Source organism: Protopterus annectens, chromosome 4.part0 (assembly GCF_019279795.1).
Source record: "Protopterus annectens isolate FY-2018-M chromosome 4.part0, PAN1.0, whole genome shotgun sequence".
NCBI lineage: Eukaryota > Metazoa > Chordata > Ceratodontiformes > Protopteridae > Protopterus > Protopterus annectens.
In genome coordinates, this window is record NC_056733.1 from 292,367,124 (window position 1) to 292,389,492 (window position 22,369).

Sequence of the window (22,369 nt, forward strand, 5' to 3'; positions counted from 1 at the left end):
GCTTCAGCATATTCTCCAAGGTAATCCCTTGGATCATGCAAATTTTAAAACAGTGTTTTTACAGGGGGGGTGCACCTCCCAGCACCCCCACACCCCTTGCTAATTATTTATTCCAACTCCAAGATAGCACAATCACCGGGGAAAGATCATATATCCTAACTCTTGGGATTGTGTAGTCTTACACAACTGTTAACCACCTGTGTCGACCAAAGTATATCAATTGTAAAATGCCCATTCACAACAGAAAAAGCTTATTAATATACTCAGACTTCTGTGGATACCCACATTCCTTACACTTACAATAGTAATTCCCCCTTTCTATGCAGTGACACATGACATCTACACCCTGCTCCTTTCTAAAACAGCTTACTAAATCAATCCTTGACTCATCTTAAAGCTATTTTAGCTCAGTAGTCACCACTCTTTCCATGAAAAAGTGTTTAGTTACTATCAAACAGTACCTACTATGCAGCTAATTTGTCACAGAGGACTTTTTGATGTTTAGTCTCATTGTTCAGTTTCTTTTCTGTTTTGAGGTGTTCTGGAGGAGATATTCATATGCTTTGAGCTTTAAGATCTGGATTCCTTTGATTGGACTGAACTAATTCAGCCCCATTATGACGTTTTCTCATTGAATTCTACTATGTCACCTAGCATCTAGCTAAAACAGACCAGCCATTACTGCTAAATTCCTTTCTTATGATTTTCAACAGGCACATCTCACTTAAACTGGACATGAGGAATGGTGTATAGTATGGACAACTAACATGTCAAGCTGGCTTACGTCCCTTACCACAACACTCACACCATCCTTTTATGAAGCGGCCAGCTGTTCACTTCAATTAACTCTAATACTAACACAATGTTAGCTACTGTAAACATAAATGATGCTATAAGCTTGCATGTTACTTTAAAATATAAACCCATTCCAAACTCTGTGCACTGTAAGGAGTTTTAGGAGTTGTAATTTCATGGGTGAGCTCTAATATTACAAATTGAAGGCAATGTTTTAAAACTTAAGCAAACTTAAACAATTATTATTGCTTGTTACTTTTAAGCATGCCCCCATCAATGTAATATATTCGCTAAGTACACTCTTTTAAAATGTATGTACACTAAAGAGTGAAAACATCGACTGTCAACTGTCAGAATGTCAACATCAAAATGTTGAAAATACCAATGCCTACATGCCAGTACACATGCACCAAGAAATAGCCTCATCACATGTAATCTTTCACTATTAAAAAATTAAATAAACATACTTTTTTGCAGAGAACAAGCCCCCCCTACACCTCTCATATCTGCTACTAACTATATATACTAACTCTGAGACCCTGCAACATAAGGTAAGGGCAAATTTTCCAACCCCTGGATTTCTGCAATCTCATACACCTGTCAATCAGTTGCCTAGTTAACCATATGCACTTGACTAGACAGCTATTGACATAACACTCATTCAAGGGGGTCAATAGTACCCATACATGCATTACAAACTAAAAACTTTATGTTAGAACCCCACACAACAAAGGAAAGAAAAACAATGTCGAGGTGTGACATATACTGAACAACTCGCAAATAAAATAAGTGAGTTTACTTACAGCTGGCCCCAAATTCAAAGAGTTGTTCTGCATTAGCATTGACTGGTAGGACTGTCCCATTTCTGAATACAAAATCATCTGCTGGATCATTATTCATTACCCCTAAAATTCCTTCAGTACGGTTCACAAACTCCTCAGGCAACAGTATGGTCACAGAGATAACTCGTCCTTGGCCTCGAACCTCGATTCCAGCACCAGATGGAAACATGACTGTAACATTCTCAGGGATGGCTGAATAGACAAAGACTCCTAGAAACACAAACAATGTTATTAACTATTGATTCAAATCGGTATCTACTTATGTATCTATTAGGGAAAGTAGGCCTGTGCTTTCCAATGAACACAAAGTACTTCCCAGTACTCTCTTTTAAAGGTATTATAGGTGTGAACTCTAATCTGCAGTGAGCCAACCTATAAAAGAACATTAACTGCTCAGTGTGAATCAGAAAAGAAAATATTAGTACAATTATACCCAAACATCACTGGTATAAAAAAAAAATGCTAATTTTTTGCCAATTCACTTGAAACTTGTCAAATTCATAAACATAAAACAAAGAATCATCTGTGATGAACTCATATTAAACATGCACAAACAGTGATTTTGTTACTTAGAAGTGATGTCAGAAATGGAAATTGGCTATAGACTACTATAAGAAACATCAGCATGTAATTAAATTCAGGTTACTTAATGATTAAGGTATAAGACATAACAATCAAATGGCATAATTGTGAATGCAACAACACGAAAAAGTAAATATACATCACAAAACATCAAAAACATGAAAAACAAAAATTTCCTTTTGTCATATAAATATTATAAAATTCATAGCAAAATGCATAAGTTCATTTAGCTTACAAAATTATTTGAGTGTCTCTAAAAAAGACATGCAGTTAATGGAGCATTGTGATTACACTCCAAATTCTGTAAAAGGCATATAAAATCAGGTTTAGACCTTTGATTATAATCAAGTTGCAATGTGCTTGAGGCATTAATATCAAGAAATGCACTTCAAGAGCAAAGCTCAAGAGGTGAATCTTGACATTTAAGTTGAGAACAAGTAACATCTACGTTATGAACAGTGCAATACCTTCTTAATGGTTTCTAGTAACTTACACTCCGAAAAAACTTTCTGTTGGACCTTGTTATCACTATCCATCCATAACCACTTTTTCCCATTTCTGCACATGGAGTTGGGGTGTCACATCAGTGCTGATCATTATTCAGAGCCAGTCTTCACTCCATTGGCTGGATAGCCACGCATGATAGTTCCTCTGTACTAGACACATGCATACGAATTCACACCTGTGGCTAGTTAGAGTGTCCAATCCACCTCTTACAAATTCTGGAATTTGGGAGGAAACTGGTGCACACACAGAAAATCTACACAAGCGTGGGGTGGACATGCAGACTCCAGACAAAAGTTATCTCAGCCGGGAATCAAAACTGGGAACCTCTTGATGTAAGTCAACAATGCTACCTTATGTGCCACTGTGCTATTGTACTCTCTATAATCTATAACATCACCATTCTATAGCCCTCAAAAATGAACCCTGCTTTATCTCTTTTAACATCATTTCCCCATTATAAAAGAGCCACCTTAACTTAACACCTTCCACAAAAACACTCAACAGCACCCCTAGAATCTGAAAGAAAAACTTTGTCCAATCTACTGGGGGAGGATTTTTAAATCTCAGTGACTCAGAAACATCAGCTACCTCACAGACCAAACTTCTTTTCATCTCAAGACATATGCTTCCCTTTGATCTCTAGACTCTGGAATACACACACACACAAACACACACACACACACACACACACACACACACACACACACACACACACACACACACACACACACACAGTTAACAAAGGAACTTAAATTATTGTATAAACTGAGGAATGTTGCTTGAAAAACCTGCAAAAACAGCCCAACCAAAGAAAATCAAAACCACTACACCCTGCTATGCATCTTAGCTAGAAAAACACCAAAAGACACACCACTATCTCACAAACTCTCAGAATATATTAAACTACAATAAAAGGAAATTTTGGGGCCCAGTAAACAAGACAGAAGGCCAACCCCCCTCAGTAGACCTTCTTCATACAGACTCAATCAAAACATCAGGACAACTCACATTCTCTTACTTCTTAAGGGAATTCATATCTCTCCCTTGGGATATCTGTCTTCTCCCATTTCTATGTATGCAGATGACATGATCATCTACAGATCTGGCCCACAACTGATATCATAAAACAGCAACTTGAACTTGATGTGACCTCTCTAAATAAGTGGATAATGAGACAATCTAATACTCAATGTTAAAAAGACAAAAACAATGCTTTTCTTAACTCTGCAAAGAGTCTCCAAATTATATAACTCCTAGTCCATCTCCTACAACCAAAACCAATGGTTGTAAACTTTGCCATACTACAGATACTTTGCAATCTGGATAGATCCTTCTCCTACCTTCCAGTATCACAATCAAGTTACTGAAGCCAAAGTTAAAAATTATTTTTCTGGTCTGGTAAAATTTCTAATTTCCAGCATCTTGGGAAAAAAAAGTCCTCTTCCCTCAATTTGATATAATTTCCTACTCATTGTTTCTGCTTTACAAAACAATGGTTCAGCTGTGTATCCTTACCAGTTCATTAACCTATTCTCCTGAAAGAAAATTCCATTAGCTTAATCTTGCATTCCACAAAGAGATCCTTTCCTTCTGGTAGCATTGCCATCTATCCAATATTTTTCTGAACTACCCAGAAATCAGAATGTTTGTCCAGTAGTCTGGAATGTACTGTGCAAACTCCAGTCTTCTATTTATCTGTGCAAACAGAATATCAGAGTTTGTGAAAAAACAGCCATGGAATAAATATTTAATCAAAAAGCATCACTAATGTGATGCATTTCAAACTGGGACTTATTAAAAAAACAGAAAAAATCAAAAGAAGGTATTCCACCTTGTGATGAAGTACACCTTTATGTTATAGAGTATGAACTTGTATACAAGCTGTCAACTTTATGAACATGTCTCTTCCTTATAAATAATTTATATTTCTTTGTTAAATATGTTAAGTAGTAAGGTTACTAAGTTGCTATGTAAACAATTGCATCCTAGTCTTAAATTTGTACTGTACCTGAAGTTGCTATTATCTGTTTAGTGGAGCTTATCTCCCCGAGCCTCTACTGAAAATGGACATATATCCAGTTGGACTAGCCCGGATAACAAATGTAAAATAAAATAAATAAATATAAAATGTGCAGGAGAGTAGGTGAGCTGAGTGGGGAAATAGGTGGAAACAGAAGGGGTTGTGGGAAGTCCAAGGGGCTGAAGCTTTGGTTTAATTTTTGCCAGATAGAAAGGTGGCAAACCTACCATCTGGGTACGCTGTCACACAAACTGGTATGAGAAGAGGGCTTCTCATACTTTGCTTAGAGAATTCCAGAAATAACTCTACCTCCATATAATCAAAAGGTCTTTTTCTGTAACTATACCCCATTTGCAAACTCCAGCATCCAACCTAAGTAGGGCATGCTTTTTTCTATACTGGCCCCCAAAGTTTGGGAAACCATACATAAAGATATTAAATCATTACAACTGATCATTAATTAATACAAACAGCTGAAATACTTCCAAGTGTAGCTGCTTTAGAACCAGTGCTGTATCTTAATCTATTCCACAATACAGTTCAATAACATATCCTATACACTTAATGCTTCCAACTCTTTTGAGTCCTAATAGCCCTCATTACTCCCCACATTAGGATAATGAACCTACTACAGCAGTCCCAACATCCCAGCACATTACAGATACAACAAAACTCCTTCCACAGCTTCTTACACACAGACCCCACCCTTCCAGACACACCCAAGCTCAGGGCTTCTTTCTGCCCTGCTTGGGCTACTTCAGAAAACAAAAACAGCTCTAACAAATGTACTGCCATCTCCCAAAAAGGTTCTTCATGATATCCCTCCCTCTCTTGCCTGCATCTCTTACACTAGCCACTATGCACATGAATTCATTCCCCCAAAACTCTCCTCACACAGCTTTCCACTTCCTCCACCTTCCCAACCTCACCACATCTACAGTTTCCTTTCTTACATATTACATCCAGAAATCCTTCCTCTACTATCTTCCTCTTCCTGATAAGCAAACCTCAGTAAAGAACACTATGCTTTCATAGCTTTGGTGAAGATTCATTATGTAGTACAGAAATAGTATTCCTTTACTAGGGCTTGTAGTGTACTATAACATTCATTATGCAATAGTCTACAATATTCATTATGCAATACTAGTCTGGTTACCCCTACTGTAAAATGTTTAATAACTTATTGCCAACCTTATTCTGATTAATACAATAAATATTTTTGTATATGAAAAATACTGCTGGTAGTAAGGAAACGGACAGCCCAATCTGCTTCTTTAACATTTTCGTTCAATTTATTTTACTGAACTTCATCAGAATTGCACCCATAAGACAATACATCTATTTAAATACCATATTTGAATAAATCACATGAAACAAACAACCAATGAAATCATAATTTCATCTAATTGACAATAAAGTGTTGTATCACAAAATAAAAATCAGACGATATATAATCTTTTGAACAACGCATGAAAAATAATGAATGAAATAAAATGTAAAATAAAATGTTTACACATAATAAAATAATATATATATGTATATATACTTAATATCTTTGTAACTGTAAAAAAACATTTTATACTTATCATATCATTCAAACCAGGTGATTAGTCAGCATTTAACAAAATTTGCCAAATCGCTTCTTTACACTCTAAAATAGTTTTAAAGTCTCCACTAAATAAAGAATTATCAACTCTTTCCAAAATAGAAAAGGTGAACTTCTTGAACAAAGGACAAAGTAAAGAATGCTTGGCCAAAGCATTTGAAATATCTTTTTTCTGAATAGCCAAATTGTGCTCATAAATACGCTTATTCAAAGCACGAATAGTCTTACCAATATAAAAATGTTCACATGAGACACATTGCGCTATATACACTATATTAGTAGTCTTACAATTATAATGCCCCTTTATATTGATGGTCATGTTGTCGTGCTTCAACTTAATTTCAGAAGTGCCGCTAATAAACCTGCACTGTTTACAAGCTAAACAAGGGAAAGTGCCCAACACTAAATTACAAGTGGGCACACAATTCCTAATGCCCCTCTCTAAAATCATCTTTATATTGGTTACTTTTTTATAAGTGAAAATCGGACTATTCCCTATAATACTGGCTAAACCACTGTTGCCTAAAATAACCTTCCAATTATCAATAATGATATTTTTGATAATTGTCATTTCATTAGTAATAGGCAAAACAAAAGATAAACTATATTTATTAACACTCTTCACTAAAGAATCAACACTGTTTACAACAGTTGCCTTTGCATGTTTCAAAATAGGACATGCTTTATTCTGCCTTAAAACAGAAACCTCTTCCATAATCCTATTTAACCAATCATTTGTATATCCCCTGTCAAGGAAAAACTGTCTTAGTTTAACACTTTCATCTAAAAAAATTTCATCACCACTAGTCAACCGACTTAACCGTATAAACTGACCCTTCACTACACCACGTTTCATGTGCGAAGGATGTAAACTATCAAAATGTAAATACTGGTTGACAAAGAAGCAATTTGGCAAATTTTGTTAAATGCTGACCAATCACCTGGTTTGAATGATATAAGTATAAAATGTTTTTTACAGTTACAAAGATATTAAGTATACATACATATATATATTATTTTATTATGTGTAAACATTTTATTTTACATTTTATTTCATTCATTATTTTTCATGTGTTTTTCAAAAGATTATATATTGTCTGAATTTTATTTTGTGATACAACACTTTATTGTCAATTAGATGAAATTATGATTTCATTGGTTGGTTGTTTTATGTGATTTATTCAAATATGGTATTTAAATAGGTGTATTGTCCTATGGGTGCAATTCTGATGAAGTTCAGTAAAATACATTGAATGAAAACGTTAAAGAAGCAGATTGGGCTGTCCGTTTCCTTACTACCAGCAGTATTTTTTATGTGGTTGGATTTTCGTAAATATTTTTGTATGCTTTATTATATTTATTATTTTCTTAATGCACATGACTGTATAACCAACTTCTTATTTTAGCTTGTATTTTTTAATTCAGTTATAAACACCAGGCTAAGCCAGAAAATGGTCCAGTTGGATAAGTGTTCTATCTTAATCAACAAATGCATTATTAAAGTACAATTGTGTAAAATCTCACCATAACAGTAGATATTCTCTTCACTGTTGCAGTATTCCTTACCATACCTCTCAACCTGGAAAGATCAAAAATCTGGACAAAGGTCTATGAAAAGTAGGCACAACTGGCCAAAAATCAGTATACTGATTAACATAACATTTGCATACATAATAATCTAACCCCACCCACTCCCATGGAATTGTGGGATACCAACAAGACTGAAGTCACTAAATAATAATAAATAACGGCAGACATTTGAATTTCAGTCTTCATATCCCTCATAAATACATAATAATGCAAAAACTAGCAACTATCTGAATTTACAGGAGCAATATTTAAAATCTCTCAGATTTTGTCCCTATTTTTGGACCTTTGTCTCATGACTCCCACCATTATTTTTGGCTTTGTCCAGAGTTCTTGCTCTGAGAAATTTAGAGGCATGGCTAAGGAGCAAGGCAAAGCATCGTCCTTCATGTATAAAACACCAGATTCAAAAACAAACTGACAGAATCTACTTCAACTTAGAACACTGCCTGCATAAGCGGCTCACATATATTCAAACTTGAAATTACATTGGTGAGAACTTAAGTAACTTGTTACTGAATTAATATTTCACCTCTGTCCACTACTATAATTACAGTCATAGAAATCTAAGCTTGTGCCCTTCAGTTCGTAACACCAGTGTGGGCAGTATGCTGTCCCACTTGAACGCAGCTTTCATTATGGGTTTGGTCAAGCCAGACACCAGTATACATTTTAAATTTGACTTAGCCATTCAGCATTTTACTCACCTTTTCCTAATCAGTAATCAGTATGGTGTGTGTATCTATACCCAGATAAAATACACATACACAAAGTCACAAAATCCTACTTTTCCTAGTAACACTAGACATTCTTGCTATTTGGTCCAAACACTGACTGCTCCCTAGCTGCAGTGCTGACTAGTTGGTGGAGAGGATTCCAAAAGCCCTGCTTTTAAAGTTTCCATATTCCATTAATATACACTAGGCTTATATTTTCTGGCTGAATAAGTCAGATCACTAATGTTACTAACTGTCACGTACGTATATTACTAAAAAATACACATTTCCGGAGTCATTCACTCTTTGTAGTTCATCTTAAAAGATCTGTAAAACTGAACCAAAATGGCAAACCAAAGAGGACAAATAATAGTTTCACAGGACAATGAGAGGCTCAAAAAATTTATGTAGCTAGTCCAAAATCTGAAGCACTTACCCAATCCCTAAACTTGGAGATGGGGCTGCAAAACTGTTCTGTTGGATAACCCTTAAGCTACAGGTTCGTATGCTGCAGTCCCAATGAAATGACAAAGGCCAATATGCTAAAATGTTTTCGCAGCAATGTTTGAACTTGAAGTCAGCTGTATCCTTCTTCTTGCAAAGCTGTAGCACTTAGCAAAAAGTCTAATTTTCAAAAGAAAATAAAAATATACATTACAACTCCAAAAAGTTGCACGGAAATGCTGTGAAATAAGGTGTGCTTAGGTCACTTTCCCTGCCTTCATAAATGCACAGCCTGTCACAAAATCTGGACTGGAGTTTCACAACAAAGTCCTTGGCAAATATTACAGCCAAAAATTCTTGCAACAAGAGATTGTGAGCAGTGAATTACTTCCTCTTCTACCTTTTGAAGTAAATCTACTTGTACAGTATGGTTATCAATCCAAGAACTGACAAAAACCTGTGGTGATGATAATTGTTGATTGAAATCTACATCCCACGTCCTATAACCGGGAGTACCCCTGTACATCTGTAATATGTGAGGATGACATAATCTTATAGGTATGTGTGCAATATGAAACAACCCAACAGCAAAGTACAAAGAACATAAAAGCAGGAAATGGTCAGGGGTAACTACTCTTGTTGCAATATGTGAGCAGAGTCATGTCATCAGGTTTACAGCATTATTCTTCAGTTTCTTTAGTTTGGATTGAAAACATGATCTTTGAAGAGAGTGGGAATAAGTAAGTGTACATTATGAAAGTCGTTTTTTGACTATGAGTGTCAAAACATATAAAGAGCTGAATCAGTTCTCTACAGCATGGCTTGTTTAACATACTAGTTGCTTTGCTCTTTTTATATTTGTTCCAGTCTAAACTATGTCAAATTCCAAAGGCAGCAGTGAGTTCTGAAAATGTGTACTCTGTGCAAAAGTGACAACTCAAAAAGCAGTAGTGGAGTTTAAGATTTCATCAGTTTTATATAAGAATTCTTTTCCTTTTTTCCTTCCTGTCAGACTCAGTTGTCGATAACTGTCCCATTTTGCATCTTCTCCCACACAAGCACAGCAAGTCATTCAGTATTAATTAGATTTACTTTGGCTTTAATATACGTGCAGACGCATTTTCGACACGTCAGGCAAACGCAGGAATTGTATTGGATAGTGAAGTTATACACTGCTACTGCCTCTTGATTTTGTTTACCTTAAAGGATGTGTCCGAACTAATACCATAGCATTGGATACGTCTGGGTCATTCAAGTAAGTTATGGTCTTAGTGGTGATTGCTCTATTAGCAGCCGTCATAACCGCTAGGTAAAAGATGAATTTATACTTACATTTCTGTGAGTTTAGAGGATCGCTAGTTGATTATATATCACACCATTTTAATGAGTGTGCCTTGCTTTTGTACTTTTGTAGTTATGTTCTTTGTGCAAGTTGTTTATCAGAGCGTAAGAACTGTACATGATCTTTACAATTTTATACTTGAGATTGTCACCACAGCATTTTACTTTAAACGTGACTGCAGTTTGATTGGCTTAGACCATGCATCTGATTCCTTTGTGAACTCCGTGTTTTAATGATATTTAGATTAACATTTCTAAAAGCGATCACTGCATTTTTAAGATTTTCTACTCAGTTTTATGTCAGGCAATGTAATGATGTATTGTTTTAGATTGTATTAGCCAGAACTTGATGTGGCATTTTGTATTTTTGAAGTGCCGTTTTGAGTTTGCATGATCAGTTCTGTGTATTTTACTTTAAATTTTTAGGCGCAATTTTGATAATCATGTAACCAATCAGATACTAAGATGGCTGTTTTAAAGAGTTTGATTCTATGTGATTTTATAAAGTCTGAAGAAGCCTGTCGGCGAAAGCGCTTACTATGTTAGCTGAATAAAATCTTTTTACTCTACAACGGGTCGTTTGTTTTGGAGCTATACATCCTGTCTTATTTGGTACAACCAGTGTCTTTTATCACGTTTTATAGCCAGTTGGACTACGTGCATGACCTGGGAGACTGTTTGCTATTAATTAGATTTACTTTCCTACTGTTCTTTAACCCCATTTGGTAACGAGTACCAGTAATTAAATACAGCCAGGTTATTGGTGGAGGATGATGTAGACAGTCACTGAACTGTTTGAACATACTAATAATGGGATCAAACGTGCAAGCTATTCATGTCATGTTGCAAAACAGCACCATTGACAAGCGAGTGTTAAAAAGAAAAAAATTGGGAATTGAAGGGGCCACTCAGAAATTCGTGGCAACCCATTACTTTGTCCTCAAAACTGGTAAATACCTATGAATTTGGTACAGTTGAGAGGTATGTTTCTTACATAAGGAATCTCCTGCTAAAGACAGTTTATTGAACGGCCAGTATACCAAAGCCTTTAGTATTTACAGGCATCGTACATCATGTTCCCTACACAAGGCATAAGGCATAAAGGTGAATGTACGGTCATACCACTTCAGAACTGAAATGCCTCAGAGGAATAGAATGTCTCTAGAGACCAGGAGGAACAAGTACATCTAGAAGGAAGGGAAAGAAAAGAATCCTCAACCACGACAGCAAGAAGAATATGGCAGAGCAGAGTTGGTATGAGGGAGGGTACAAATACTGCAACAGTGACAGAAAGACATCTACTGTTAAGGTAAGATTTTACACAACTGTACTTTGTCCTACCATATCACTGTCATAGTATTCCTTATGTAAGGAGGAGTACAAATGCTCAAGAAGAAACCTGGGAGGAGGAAAGCATGGAAGAGCTCTCTATAAACTCATGCAGGAAAGTCCTGGCAAAGCCAGCTCCTGCTCTGGAAATAAAATCCAATTGAAGTGTTTAACGAAGGTATGGACAGAAGACCAAGTAGAAGCGTCAAGAATGGAACTGGTATTCAGTCCTTTGAAAAAAGCACCAGAAGAAGCAACAGCTCTGGTAGAATAAGCCTTTACAGAAAAGGAAGACATTTACTATGAAAAGCATACCAAAAAGAAATGGCCTTAGAAATCCAGGATGAGATTATTTGCTTTGAGACAGCCAAACCCAAAAGGAGAAAGTTGATGAATCCACCACTGAAGCTCAAGCCTGAACCAGGGAAGGAAGGGAACTAGGAAGTCCATAAGTGACAGTGTTGTAGCCACACTGGCTTGAGGTACCACTGAAGCTTTCTCATATGGAGACTGGCCAGAGGCAGCATAGACATTGACAGTCACCTCCCACCATACTACTGCAGAGGTGTTAAAACTGTCACTGCACTGAGAGACCCTTGCAGAATCAATTCCTCTTTGAGTTCAAAAGAAAACCCTGAAGAAAGACTAGCAATTTAGCTACTTTTCTGGCTGTAGCTGGATAACTTCTAAGTATAATGTAAAACAAGCTCTGAGCCAAACATAAATGAGGGTGATTAGAGACTGAAAAGAATCAGTCTTTTTACAGAAAGTAAAAAAATATAACAGTGATTCACACAAATCCCATTATATGTCAATGGCATGGGAATTCACAGTTACTTCCTTATATCTGGCATGAGTCATACAAAGCATTATGGGAAAAAGAAAGGGTCGAAGGAGTATAAGATCATGTTGATACATCAAGCCCCATTGGTAGCCATGTTGTGGAAAACAGGCTAAAAGTACAAATAAAACACTTAGAGTGATTTTGAGGTGTTAAAAAATAGGTCAGGAAACAAAGACAGAATAGAAAAAAAAAGATTTTTTTAGTTCTAGGGTGGAGATTTCCTTTAAATTCTCAAAGTGGGACCTTTTTTTACAGAAATGTGAGATGTTGCAGAACAAACCATACCCCTGGCTACAGCAAAGGACAGAACTTCACTTTTTGCCAAAAAAAAAAAAATGTTTTAGCATTTGACTTGCTTATGCTATTTCATATAACATTTAGATGTTTCAGACAAAAAATAATTGTTTTATGCAATTGTTAAATAAACAATAGGATATGTTTTTGGTCCTAAAATTTCAAGATATTCACCATGTTTTAGTTTTTTTGCAGGGCACAACTGCCTAAATAAAGACTGTCCTGCTGTAAGACAGAGAGGTGGTAACCCTATGTTAGTAATAAAACTAGGACACCAACCTTTCTCTTTCTCTCTCTCACCTCCTTTGGGTTCTTAGTTCTTTCTACCGGGCATGAAGGGGCATTTTCCCCTTTTTTCTGGGTCTTTCTGAAGCTAGCTCCTCCTCCACTATGGACATCTCCAAACAATGCCTCTGTGTATTTATTTTACCCATTTCAGTAACACATATTATACACTTTGGGAGTACTTAATCATAGTACATATGCACACATCAAAAAATATTACATTATTTATTCATTTACTTATTTAGTTTGTTAGCTTGGTTAGTCTGACTGAGCAAATGACTGCTTTTCTTTAAAGACAGTCCTAGTTAAAAAAAAAGCTCTAGAAAGCTTGCCTTGGGAAGGCCATATATATATATATATATATATATATATATATATATATATATATATATATAACTGGGATAGTGGGAGATTCAACATTAAAATATTTAAATAAATCCTCTGATATCAAATTTGTTGTCAACAAAGCAAATAACAGAACAGCAATCCTATCTATCACACATTTTACTATACTTACTGTGATGCAAGTATAGGTTTCATTGTCATTCACCGACATTACCAACACATATGCTTCTATCATTGGGTGTAATTTAGGCACAAAGGTGCTAGGTTTTTAAAAATATTCACATTCTCAGTCATTGTTCCTTTCAACATAGTCTTTAAAATAGTAAAATCGAAATATGTAAATACGAGAAACAGTAAGAAAAATGAGAATAGCAACCTATCTAATGATAATCCCCCTTTTTCTATGAATCAGAAGGGAACAATAGGAACTCAGATGATACCCTTCACACTGATGAACGCTCTAGTGATAAAAATCAGATCAAGGAGCGGGGGAAGAAAGGGCCAAGTTAGGCAAATGCCAAACACAGAAGCAACATGGAACACAATGGTGACCCGCAGCAAGAACACAAAGGTCTGGTAATAAATCTTTCATCTTTAATACTAACTGAAGCACATACATTGCTTTTAAATAAAGGGCTGTCATTTATTCCAGCCCACAGAACTATGTTAGTAGATATTCTTAAGGAACTCAAGCTTTTTGGTTGTAATTTAACTTTAAAGACTATGTTGAAAGGAACAATGACTGAGAATGTGAATATTTTTAAAAACCTAGCACCTTTGTGCCTAAATTACACCCAATGATAGAAGCCTATGTGTCGGTATGTGAAAAACAGATAAGAGAAGATTGTAACTCAGAATACCTGCTTTTCATAACTTAAGTCGAGAAGAATCTAATGCTCTATATGAATTGAAGGAATTACATTCAGTGGAAATCAGACCTGCAGATAAAGGAAGGGGAACTGTAATTATGGACAGGGAATTTTGCATCCAGCAAATTATGAAGCTATTGAATGACAATGAAACCTATACTTGCATCACAGTAAGTATAGCAAAATGTGTGATAGATAGGATTGCTGTTCTATTTGATTTGTTGACAAATGTGATATCAGAGGATTTATTTAAATACTTTAATGTTGAATCTTCCACCATCCCAGTTATATATGGCCTTCCCAAGGTGCATAAAGATGCAATATGTCCACCTATAAGACCTATAGTGTCTAGTAGAGGCTGGGCAACAGAAGCCATGTCAATATATGTAGAGAAAAATCTCCATCCAGTACTTGAAAATTGTGAAACAGTACTGAAAGACACTAAATCTTTCCTCCAAACACTGTATAGAAAGACTTCCTTGCTAAATAAGGAGTACCTGCTTGTAACCCTTGATATTACATCACTCTTCACAGTGATTCTAAATCAGTGGGGAATAGAGAATACTAGAAGTCTTCTGTGTTCTAAATGTGTTTTTTTTCTAATGACAAAGTGAATTTGTTATGCAGTCTGCTTGAAATAATTTTGGACAATGATGTTTTTGTCTTCAAAGAAGACTTTTATTTACAAAAGGTTGGCGTGGCTATGGGCACATCTTGTGCAAATAGCTACGCCAACCTAACTTTAGTCCAATGGGAAGAAATGTTTCTACTACAGGGAAATGAATTCAGCAAATATGTTCTGTGGTATGCACGTTTTGTGGATGATTTTTTTTTTCTATGGGAAAATTCAATTTTGATGCTAGAAAGTTTTTTAGAGTATCTTCATACAACATCTTTTTTAAAATTTACTTGTAAGTACTCAAATGAACAAATAGAATTTCTTGATGTTCTGGTTAAAAAATCTGAGATGGGCCAGATGGCTACCAGCCTATATAGAAAACCAAGCAGAAATAATTCTATATTACATAAAAACAGCATGCATCCAAGACACATTAGCAAAAATGTTATGAAAGGGCAATTCTTGAGAGCCTCAACACTACATAGTAGAAATGATGATTTGGAGAGGTATATGGAAGTGTTGAAAGGAGAACTGCTTGATAGAGGCTATAATTGGTCAGAAATAGATACCACCATCAAAGAAGTAGAACATGAACATCAAGGGAAGGGTAGACCTTATTTCTCAGAACAAACTACAAGAGGTAATTCTGAGTCAGATCTCAACGGTGAGAAACTTAGGTTCCCTATTACATATGCGAGTGATGTTAGTCAATTCTGTGATATTTTCAAGAAAAAATGGAAAATACTGTTAGCCATTAAAGAACTAGGAGTCATAGACTCTGAACCTCATTTTTCATTTACAAATAAAAAATCACTCAAAAGGCAGTTATGCTACAAAACCCAAGCACATAAGTCCCTGAATGCATCAGATAGGACAGGGACATATACGTGTAGGAGTTGTAGAGCTTGTAAATACATTTTTTCATGTAGTACTTTTGTACATCCACAGCAAAAGTTTAGAACTGATTTCAATTTTTATTCAGACTGCAGGACTAGAAATATAGTCTATCTTAGTTTTTGCCAGTACTGTAAAGTCTTTTATGTAGGCAAAACTAATAGAATGCTAAAAGAACGTATTTTAGAACACACGAAGGACAAAGTAAACAAATAAGATAGCAGTGCTTTAGCTAAATATGTAGAAGCAGAAGGGATGCATCATGTTTTTAGATTTTTAGTTTTAGAAGTTTTGGAGGAAAATATCAGAGGGGGTGACATTAGAAATAGAACAGAGGAGGCTAAACCAAAATGGATTCTGCAACTCAGTGCAGATAAACCCCCAGGCATAAACGAAACTATTTCTCTGAAACCATTTTTTAAAGCAAGAACCTTAAAACATTGATTCTCTTCTACGTGGTTCTATAGGCATTCATGCTTGAATTTATATATTGCTTTTAATGCATTTTATGTCTATTGATGTTTTTCTATTATTTTTATTAATTGAATTTAATATGAATATTTAATTGATTGTCTTAACTGATTGGTTATATGAAAGGTATATATATATATATATATATATTAAGTAGAGTGTGAGATGTTTTATTAAGTCTGATGAAGCGATCTGGATGGTCATGAAAGCACTCATTTTGCCCTTGCATTACAAGAGTTGTACTCCGCAAATTGCCAAAACATTACATTTGTTCAGCTACATTATAAATAATGAGATTAATGATATTCATCTTAATGCTTCAAAAACAATCTTCATTCTCAAAGAACAGGCAAACCCTAAAGACCATAAACGTTACAGACACAACTCCCTAATAAAATCCTGATGTTAAAATTCTCACATCTATGCTAGCTAATAGACTCAAAAAAATCATAACACATGTCATTTCTCCTGAGCAATCTGGATTCACCCCCTACAGGCAAACATGTGACAATACCCTTACTCTTGAAGCCCTAATAAAATTTGCAAATCAAAAGAAAATCCCAATCTTCACGATTGTAGTTGATGCATATAAGGCATTTGACAGACTTAATTTAAGTTTCTTGCTATCAGTATTATCATGCTTTGGATTCCCTGATATGTTCATACAATCAAAACATTATACAACAAGTCCTATACAAATTTATGTATAAATAAAAACCCCTCCAATAGAACTATGATTAAAAACGGAACAAGAAAGGGCTGCCCTTTATCCCTGTTTCTTTTCAACCTATATTTAGAATCACTTTTTCTTCTCATTAAACAACATACCTACCACAATCCTCCAATATTCTTTAATAATAAAGTATTCCCGACAGCCTTTGCAGATGATCTAAATATATACTTTTCTTAGCCAAGCTCAGATATATCCAAGCTACTGAAGGTCATTGATATTTTCTCGAAGATATCAAACTATAAACTTAATTTAAAATAAAACTATCTTCCCTCCAAGCCCTCAAAAGCTAACGGGATTATATCCAAACTTAGACACAATAAAAATAAAACAATCTATTAAGTACCTTGGAATTACCTTTTACCAAAATAAAAATGAATTTTATCAAAATAACATCTTGAGTAAATGGCAAAATAGTACAGGACTGTAACAGATGGAATAACCTAGAATTACTCTTTTTCTCTAAGGTTGCTATAATCAAGATGAATATGTTGCCCAGATTATTATATATTTTCATGACTTCCCAAGTGATAATACACAATATATTTTTTTTAAATTACATACATTTTTAGCTAAATGTTTATGATCCCCTAAATCTGTAAGAATTTTATACCACAAACTAACCCAACCAAAACTAAATGGGGGACTTAACCTTCCAGACTTCAGATTGTATTTTGATATTAATAGTAGTAGGATACAAATCACAGAATATAACCCAGCAAGTCTCACTTGGTCACCGATGTGGATAACAATATATTATCAATATGTAAAATCACTCAGTTTTAACCCCAAAGCACTTCCTTTTCTTGGCAAAAAAGAATTGATAACCAATAGGATCACTGACCCAATAAAATTCTTTATCATTAATTTACAAAAGCTCTTTACAAACTTAAAACTAGCAAAAGGACTAGAAACCTTACAGCCCTTATGCCATAACCCCAATCTGAGACTTAATAACTTAATGCTCAATCTAAATAATTTCCCCTTGTTAAAGGATAAGCTAATTCTAGACCTCTTCCACTTGTGATATTGTACTTGTTAGATTAGGGATTTCCATTTTAAAATATTTATTAGACATTAGACAGGCTAAACGGTAAAATAAATTGTGTTCCATTTATGTATAAAAGACAGTTAAGCAGGAAGAAAAATAACCTTACTGGCCAAGCATAAAAATATAGTTTATTAAAAAAGAAAGGTAAGCATAAAGTGTGCAAACAGAATGTTCTTTTCTCAAAGAAAAGATCAGCTACAGAATGTTCCTTAATGAAGCACAGACAAAGCCTGAGACCAAAGTTAGAAAAAGTAATTAAAGAAAACAGTGTAAGAAACTTCTCTGTGTGGAAGATTTTCAGTCCATATATCTCTAGTTAATCACTGTATATTAATCAGATCAGACAACTGTAGTAGAAGTAGCAAACTTAAATTTGTCTTAAGTCAAAAAAATAAATAAAAAACATATAATTGTACAGAATTACTAAGTATTCGAAAGTAATCCAAGCAAGGCAGGCAGTCTGTTTCCAGTTGAAAATCCTTTATTAAGTACACTGACAAGCAATCCAAGTAAAACAAAAATAGAGTAATAGTTTGATCACAAGCTTTCTAAATATATATATATATATATATATATATATATATATATATATATACTATTTATCAGGCAAGGGAGTGGTTTATTGTGTTGTAAAACAATGTGTTATTGGTATACATGTTAAATTCCCATCCCTTCCCCCATCAGTGTGACATTCGAGCTGGTCCTGCCCTACTTATACTTAGTAGCTGTCGTAATAATATAGCCCTTATGTACTTTAAATAAAATTTATAATGATGTGGTACCTCTTATTTAACAAGAGTATTAAGTAGATTATTAAGTCTGTGATTTTTATCCAAGACAATATATTACATGGCTTGAAATATATCAACCTTAGTCCATTTTGCAATCAAAAAATATATATAAATATATACATATACACTTTGCATGTAAAAAAAATCAATTGTAAAAATCATATTATATTTTCATAACTTATTGTTAACAAAGATCACTTTCGTCCTTCTAGACTTCTTCAGGTCTGTGTACAAGAACCCTAAAAACTATCTATAAAAATATTATTGTATGATTAGTTAGTATTTTTAATGCACATAATTTTGAATAAAGTGGAAATAAGAGAACCAGAAAAACAAAAAAATAATAAGAAAAAATGTATGATGATGGAAGCAAAATATACACTTAAATTACAACTGATTTAAAATGGTATTTAAAACCAACTGGTGGAATAAAATAAAATTAGTAATGTAAACAATGTGGCAATTTTCTAAGTTCCAGTACACTTTTATTTGAACAGTAGTAGTTTAGTCCAAGCTTCCTAAAAGAGTTCAGATTTTATTGCCACATGAGTTCATGTTTCTCCAGCATATTCGAGATCACCCATGTCTATGCGATCCAGGATTTGGAACTTAAAACCTGTGTGTCTTTTATGAAGAAAAAGGTGTTTGGCTAGTGCATTATTTTTACATCCAGAGTGGATTTCTGACAGATGACATGAAATCCTAAGCTTGAGTTTATTTATAGTCCTGCCCACATAGAATGCATCACATTCATTGCACTGTGCCCTGTAAATTACTTTTGTAGTGTTACAGTCACCCCCTGCACTGGTCTTAATGATTTTCTTTAAATAAGGGCAATAAAAACTATCACCTTGCTGTATAAATATACAAAATGTACAATTAGTTTCAAATATTTTATTGTTTTTCTCATATGGTCTAGCTTTAAATTCAACAAAACTTCTAATGTTCTTGGCCTTCCTATAAACAAAGGCTGGGGCTTCACCTAAGATGTTAATCAGAAAAAGGTTTCCTGTGAAAATGTCCCAGTTTTCTTTAATAACATTTTTGATACTGTGATAATCCGAAGTGTATGTCAGGATGCAGCTATTTTTGCATTTGTTATTCTTTGTGGAAATTCTTAACAATCTCTTACTGGGGAGGTTGAGTGAAGGTGCTTCAGTCCTTTTCAGTTCTATAATGGGTTCCAGGATGCTTTTTTAACATCTGACTTTCACAGCCTCTCACTAGAAAATCATTCTCTAAGTTGTTCAGGTTTCTCAAAAATGGTTCCATCTCTGTGGTAGTTCTAGCTAATCTGTAGACCTGGGACTTCACTACAATATACTTGTTTTTTGTGGGATGTAGACTTTTACTGTGGAGTAATAAGTTAACCCTCGTTGGTTTTCTGTATAGATCAGTGGTGATTCTGTTATTGTTGGTGTCCTTGGAAATCTGCATATCTAAGAAAGTGGTTGAAGTATAGTTATGGGAAGAGGAAACTTCAGGAAGGGGGTTGCTTGATTGAGGTAAGTGATAAAATCTCCAAGCTGCAAGGTGTCACCTTCCCACACAATAAAGATATCAATAAAACATAAATATCATGTGATATGCTACATGTAGTCTGTGTTGTTTCACACAAAGTTCTCCTCTCACTTGCCCAGGGCTATGTTAGCTATGTTGGGAGCCATGACAGCCCCCATTGATATACCAGTTTTTTGTTTGTAGTGTTTGCCATTGAAAGTAAAGAAACTGAAGTCCAGTACAAGATTAATGAGCTTGCTTAACTTTTGCAGTTGTGCCTGTGTACCTTGATTATGTTTCTTAAAAGACTCCATAGCTGCTGTTATACAGTAATTGTGAGGGAGCACTGTGTACAAGGATTCCACATCAATAGTTAATAAAATACTGTCAGCTTCCACTGTAATATTTTTTATTTTCCTCAAAAAAATCCATTGAATCTGTTATGTATGACATTCTTTTCTGCTAAAGTTTTCAGCAAGTAATCATAATAAATGGCTGTGGCTTCAGTAAGGGAATCTCCATTTGCTACCACCGGTCTATAAGGTGGATCTTCTCTGTTCTTGTGTGGCTTTGGTATTCCAAAAAAGTAAGGTAAATGTAGGCATGGGCTCCATAAATAATTATAAAGATTTTCAGTAATACGGTTTTCTTCCCATAATGTGGTGAGATTAGTGTTCCATAAACCAGATGCTCTTTTTATGTCATCCATGGTAAATAACTCATAAAATCTGTTATCCTCCAGCATGTTCTCTGTCTTTTGGTTGTAGCTAGTGATATCAGTCACAAGTACTCCTCCTCCCTTGTCTGCCTTCATTACACACCTGGATTTATCATTGCCTAACTCAATCAATGCTCTTCTTTCTCCATGTGTTAAGTTATAAAGTTTTTTCTTAGGAGGTTTTTTAAGGAGTTTCCCGATATCTATGTCACATTTCACTTCGAAAGCAGCTAATGGTTGATGTAATGGTGGACAATAGTTGCAAGGCCTTTTAATAGTTTCATCAATAGGTTATTTTCAATGTCATTACTTTTGCCATGAAACTGTACCCTTAAGTTGAGCTTCCTCACAAACATTTTAAGGTCTATCAGTACCTGAGCAACCTCACTCCTACAGCTTGTTACAAAAGTAAGTCCTTTAGACAACACACTTTTTTCATCTTCAGTCAGTGCTTTAACAGAGTGGTTCCAGATAAGTGGAGCACCTGTTATTGTTGTTATTGTACCTGTTATTGTGGCCGGTTCCTCCATCTGAGCCTGGGACCTGGGTTGTAGTCAGGGTTCCAGTTGGGATTGCCCAGGTATTGCATTCCCCTCACATCTGTCCACTGTTTGGTTCTCCTGTCTCCCTGGGGGTTCGTGAATAGAGTCTGACACCTCTGGAATTCCTCCTCTGCTTTCTGGAATCTCAGTGGGTTGTAATATTATTCCTCGCTGTGGCTGTGGTAGGGGGGAACCTGGTAAGAGGGACAAGCTCTGGGGCTTTGGTGGTGGTCGTCGTTCTTGTTCTAGTACTGGTGCTGGCTTTGGTATTGGTGTGGTGGTTGATGTCTGTGCTGTCAATATTGGTCTTCTTGAAGAAACTGGTCTCTGTGAAGGTGCTGCTGTTCCTGGTAGCTGGATTGTCTGTGGTCCTGGTTGCCCTGGTGGTCCTGTAATTCGTCCTGTAGAACTAGCTGTCATTTCTGGTTGCTTCTGTGGCTTATGTTCCTGTCCTGATCCTTCTGTGATGTCAAAGGCTTCTGTGGAGTGTTGATAGCCAGAGGGGATTGGGATGCTGGGGAATGAGATGTTGGGGGCAGCCTCCTGGTGGTCCTGTATTGTAATACTGTCTGGTTTTCTGCGAGGATCTCCCTTGGGAAATTCCCGTTGAGGTCTGCTGGCATGGTTATACTTTCCCTTATATCCCC

The 22,369-nt window shown here is 35.3% G+C and overlaps 1 protein-coding gene across 1 annotated transcript in view; it reads right to left on the minus strand.

Annotated features, from left to right (window-relative positions):
* The window catches only part of SUSD2 (sushi domain containing 2), a 1,008,194-nt gene that overhangs the window by 186,055 nt on the left and 799,770 nt on the right, over positions 1 to 22,369 (minus strand). Inside the window, exon 11 of the mRNA XM_044068275.1 lies at positions 1,599 to 1,847. Within this exon, the coding sequence (XP_043924210.1) occupies positions 1,599 to 1,847 (249 nt within the window). The remainder of the gene's footprint in view (positions 1 to 1,598; positions 1,848 to 22,369) is intronic.